Source organism: Penaeus chinensis, chromosome 35, assembly GCF_019202785.1.
Source record: "Penaeus chinensis breed Huanghai No. 1 chromosome 35, ASM1920278v2, whole genome shotgun sequence".
Lineage (NCBI taxonomy): Eukaryota > Metazoa > Arthropoda > Malacostraca > Decapoda > Penaeidae > Penaeus > Penaeus chinensis.
Window position 1 is genome coordinate 27386322 of NC_061853.1, and position 5000 is coordinate 27391321.

Consider the following 5000-nt stretch of genomic DNA (forward strand, 5'->3'; position numbering starts at 1 on the left):
ATTTGCAAGGACTACAATCTTGTGTGCTTTAGTGCATTCATTATATTTTATAACAGTTTAGCTTTGTGTACTTTGTATAGTTTACCATAATTGTACAATTTCATCTTTGTATATACTGTAAATATGTTGAAAAAATTGCCTGATTTTTTAAGAATTGTAGTTTGGGTTGCTTATGTTATATGAATGTGTAGAGGATAAAAGTATACCAGTGTAAACATATTCAAAAATTCTGAAAGTTTATCTACAGTCAGTGTAATTGTGAATATATCTCAAATTTGTCATTTTATGAAATGCTGAAGTAGCAAAATGTCATACTGCTTTTCTCCCAATGCAGAGGTAGCTAATGGGCAGGTAACAGCTGGTCAACTGCTTAATCAGTTGTCAAGTGGAACGGTAACACCTACCCAGCGAGATGCCATTTTTACTGTCTTGAAATTTCTTAAAGGACAGCAGACCCAACCCATCATGCCCCACCGTGCCACTCTCACTCCCTCTCCAACTCCTCAGGTAAACATCTGGGATATGAATGTGTGTTTGAGTGTTACTGGGCTAAACCTGGTAATATAGTTTGTGGTTGGTCTGAAGTGACATACAAAATACTATGTTTAAATTTTTCATTACTTTTACTCGGTTAAACTGTTCTTGATCTGATTATTTAGAGATACTTTTTTTCTGTTTTACAGGCAGTGGTAAGTGGGGGCTTATCTCTAAGTGGCAATACATCATTGTCACCACGAGTAGCCTCCCCCAACCCTGATGCTTCCAACATGCTCAATCCTCACATGCTGCAACAGTCTCGCCTTTCCCCACTTAGTGAGTGTTATTTACATTTTGGGGCTATGCATCACTGCCTGAAATTTTGCTTTAGTCAGCAGCAGATGAAATACTTTAGTCAGATATTTAGAACTTAAGCTTGTTAGCTCTTTTTTAATTCATAAATTAAAAGGAAAGCTACAACTATACAAGCACATTTTATTGGGAATTTTTGAGAGATGTTTTTCATTTTCCTTTTTTACTATGAAAAATTTAATTTTTTGTCCTTAGTCTAATTACCTATGCAAAATGACAAACATTTCACTTTCTCTATAGTGTTTACTGGAGGATCCCTTGGGAATAACCTCAGTGTCAGCAATGTTGGAGGTGCCCCTCGCAGACCTCCATCACATCAGGAACTTGTTGTATATACACAGAGTATCATGCAAAAAGCACTTCTGAAACAAGAATTGGAGAAAGCTAAGGAGGTATGTTGTATTTTTTTAGGAGAAAGTTATTCTACCTTGCATACAAGGTAGAAGGCCAACCTGTTGCTGATGTAGTGATAAATTACAAAGGATCATTGACTTCTTCACAAAAAGAGACCACTTTTTTAATGTTATAATCAGTTGAGATGAAGAGACAGTGAGGTAAACATTAACTATGTTGAATCACAAAACTTTCAGAAACATCGCAAGCGTGAAGCTGAGAGGGCACGATCTCCCAACCCAGTAGGAGCCAGTGGAGTTGGATCAATGTCTGCTGCTTCTAAGGTAAAATGGATTCTTGGTATTTAGTTGTATTAGTTGATTTATCCTTACTGTATTCCACAACCCTTAGAGGGCAGTTGGCATTTCAGAAGGTCCCAATTATAGGAAAAGGCTGTAAGTGTCCTAGGATATGCCTTGTATAGGAATAGATTGTGATATTCTGGAATGGCCCTTTTAGGCAATAGAAAATGTAGCAGAATGCACTCTATAGTTTCGTGTGGGCCTGTTCTATGAAACCTATCAAATATTGTTATTGTTTTCCTCTTGTAATCCTTATAGATATCATAACTGTTGCTGCCACTATCATAGCTACCATCATCAATGCTATTTTGTTTTCAAAATCTTAAGGGGTTACTAAGATTTCAGAGAACATTAATATGCAAGAGTATTTGTAATAGTTTTTGAATATCTATTTCAGGATTGTCTTTCAAATTATATTTAGTATCCTGAGTGATACATTTCCTCTTTGATGTTATAGATTAATGAAATGGCTGAATTTCTTTTTTCATTTCTATTGATTCTTAATTTATTTCCAGGATGGTTCACCTATTAAATCTGGTGCTAAGTCACAGTCACCACTAGCATTCACTCCAACCTCTGTCATGAGGAAGATGACAGCTGACCGTGACCGTCATGATCGATCTGACAAACCTGAAAGGTGTGTTTCTATGCTTTGAATTATGGATCTGATGACATTCATTCTTGCCATGAAACACTTGAGTCCATATGCTAGGTGGCAAGGATCTGTTCCATGGTAGTTGAGCCTGCTAAATAGCCATTTGCTTTTGTCTGTGATCATTGAAGAGATACAGCCTTCTAAAGTAGACTTTTCCCAAAAGATCATGCATGCCAAAATTGCAGATAGCAGGAAAATATTTAGTTCCTTGCAGCATGCGGCTCAGTTTGGCATGACTTAAACCCATTGTCATTGGGTTAAAGGAAACAGGTCATTGTAATGATATAAGTATATGGCAGTTTGAGACATGAAACCTCTTTGAAATTATTTTTTGCTGGTTTTAATAAACAACCACTTTTTCTCCAGTCCTAATATTGTTGGAGATCTCCTGAAAGACTCGGAAAAGAACCGTGACCAGATGGAGAAACGTAATGCAGCTATGCAACTTCAGAATCCTCTGCAACAGCAACAAGGTAGATCAAAACAAGCTAAAAGTGTGTCTGAAAATGAGAGTACCATAAAACTGCATGTCAAAGAAGTAGGGATGCAGAAAAAGTGACAAAAAACAAGAAAGGGGCTTTTTTGATTAACCAGATGGGTAGGATGTGTATGCAGGTAGACAGAAAACATTGATACTCTGAAATAGAGATTGTCATAAGAGTGGGTAGCCAATGTAAAAAAAAAAAATGTATGTGGGAAGTACTTTGATTAGAAATATCAGTGTTCTTACTGGTAACTTTGTGATATGTAATGTAGATGTGTTGGGTAGAGATTTTGATATTGTGTATTAGTTGTCAAAGATAAAAGCAGACATAATGAATTGCGAGTACATAACCTGTACTAGTGTCAGTAATAAAGGATGTTTGCATATCAGGATTGATGGGGATATACTTTCTTTTGTGAACCTGATAGCTGATACTAGTTTATTGTAGTTTTAGGTCGAGGGAAGGTTGACAATAAACGTGATATGCGTCGTGGTGCCTCTCCACTGCCTCCTGGTGGTCCCATGATGAGTGGAAAAGGGCCCATGATGATGGGAGGTGGTGGCCCAGGCATGATGAACATGACACCACATAACATGGGTCCTCCTAGCCAGCGACATCCTTCTTCATCCTTGCAACCGCCAAACTTAGGTCTCTCTCGGGGAAATCAGCAAAACCTTAACAATATAAGAGGTAATCCTTTTACAAAGTTTTTATTAGGAAGTGTTAATATATCTGAACCCAATGCCACCGGGGAAAATGAACAAAAAATGGGGAAAATGCTGTGCCTATTTTCTATATTTTTTTTGAAATGTCTGCCCAAAGATGGCTCTTCTAGTGCTTATCCACAAAGGAGTCAATTAGTAAACCTTGTGACCATACCTGATTTGAATTGGTGGGAAAAACGTATTTTTTATTAGTGCTATGAATATCGATGGTGTTATTTTTATTATAAACATTATAATTATTATAATATTTTTTAACATTAGTAACAGCAAAATAAGATAACGTAAAATATTTTGTAAATCAAAGAAAAGAGTGAACGAGTGAGACAGGCAGCACTCGTAACTGGCTCATTGGTGACTTAGTACAAGTGTAGCAATCTATGTGTTAAAACAATCAAACAAGTACTCACAGTGCGCATAGTACATACCTACACGTCAAACCCGGCGGCAAGGGGTTAAACATATTGATATGTTTCTTGTGATATTGCATATATTTACTTCCTTCCCCTTGAGTAATATAATGTGACCTACATTAACGTATATTTTGTTTGGTTCGCGTTCCAGCTCTGCAAGCAGCACAGGCACAGGCAGTATTGACACAGCAGCTGATGAGAGGCCAGGCTCCCCCTGCAGGTAACCTGGGACCCCCCCACCACAGACTGACCAACGCCAACCCCCCTGGTCCCCTCCACCAGCTCCTGCTCAATAACAACACCCCTGCCACCTCCTTGCACCACCACAAACCAGGTAACCCCAGAACACCCCAAACACACACATGGGCACATTTGCAGACACACCTGCTAACATGCATGTCCATAATCAGGCATACAGTGCATCATTGACTTTCATAATATGATTTCGTGGGAAAGTTAATTGTTCAGGGAGAATTGATATGGCTGAACAAGCACTTTCAGTTAACAGTTTACTCTTCAAGTTATACAAAAGTTCAGTATATCGTTAGCAGTGTTTAATTTTTTGATATTTGTTCCTTTTAGTAAACATGGGAATGGAAAGTCATTTTTTGGTTATAATGGCTGTTCTCAAGTAATTTCATATTGTGTTCACACTGTTTTATCTGTAAATGAGATAAAATCAGAGGAAATATGGTAGGGTGGTAGGATATTGCCAATAGGTCCTTGTTAGAGTTAAATTTTGTATAGATCACAGAGACTTGGTCTTGTTTTAGTCTTGATAGCTTGGGTTGAGCATTTTTATTATTAAAAAAAAACTTAAATAACTCATCATGTGCAGCTACAACATTTAAATTTGTTAATACACCTTGTTCATGGTTTCAAATTTGTTGGTAGTGTCAGTGTTTTGAGGAATATGGTTTCCCCCATCGGCCTAACTGTACTTGGCTAATTCAGTCTATTGACGTGTTCATCAATTTTGAATGCTTGTTTTGAGGCACTTCACCAAACAAAAGTAGGGAAGTCAAAACTCAGATGCACTTGTAAGGGACATTTAATGTGTGTTCATGTGTACCTGCTTATGTGTAATTACATGCACAATCAAACTCACAATCTCATGCACTCATATTGCACATGAAAAACATAATCATGCACACTCATTCACACATACTCAAACTCACACA

General features: G+C 37.5%; 1 protein-coding gene across 7 annotated transcripts in view; it reads left to right on the plus strand.

Annotated features, from left to right (window-relative positions):
• Positions 1-5000, plus strand: part of LOC125044465 (myb-like protein P) — a 40444-nt gene that overhangs the window by 19283 nt on the left and 16161 nt on the right. For 4 of the 7 annotated variants that reach the window (XM_047641147.1, XM_047641150.1, XM_047641152.1 and 1 more), the window contains 8 exons: positions 335-507; positions 684-813; positions 1090-1241; positions 1440-1526; positions 2060-2181; positions 2566-2672; positions 3132-3374; positions 3971-4153. In XM_047641147.1, the coding sequence (XP_047497103.1) occupies positions 335-507; positions 684-813; positions 1090-1241; positions 1440-1526; positions 2060-2181; positions 2566-2672; positions 3132-3374; positions 3971-4153 (1197 nt within the window). The remainder of the gene's footprint in view (positions 1-334; positions 508-683; positions 814-1089; positions 1242-1439; positions 1527-2059; positions 2182-2565; positions 2673-3131; positions 3375-3970; positions 4154-5000) is intronic. The other 3 variants (XM_047641151.1, XM_047641153.1, XM_047641154.1) reach the window with 3 other exon arrangements.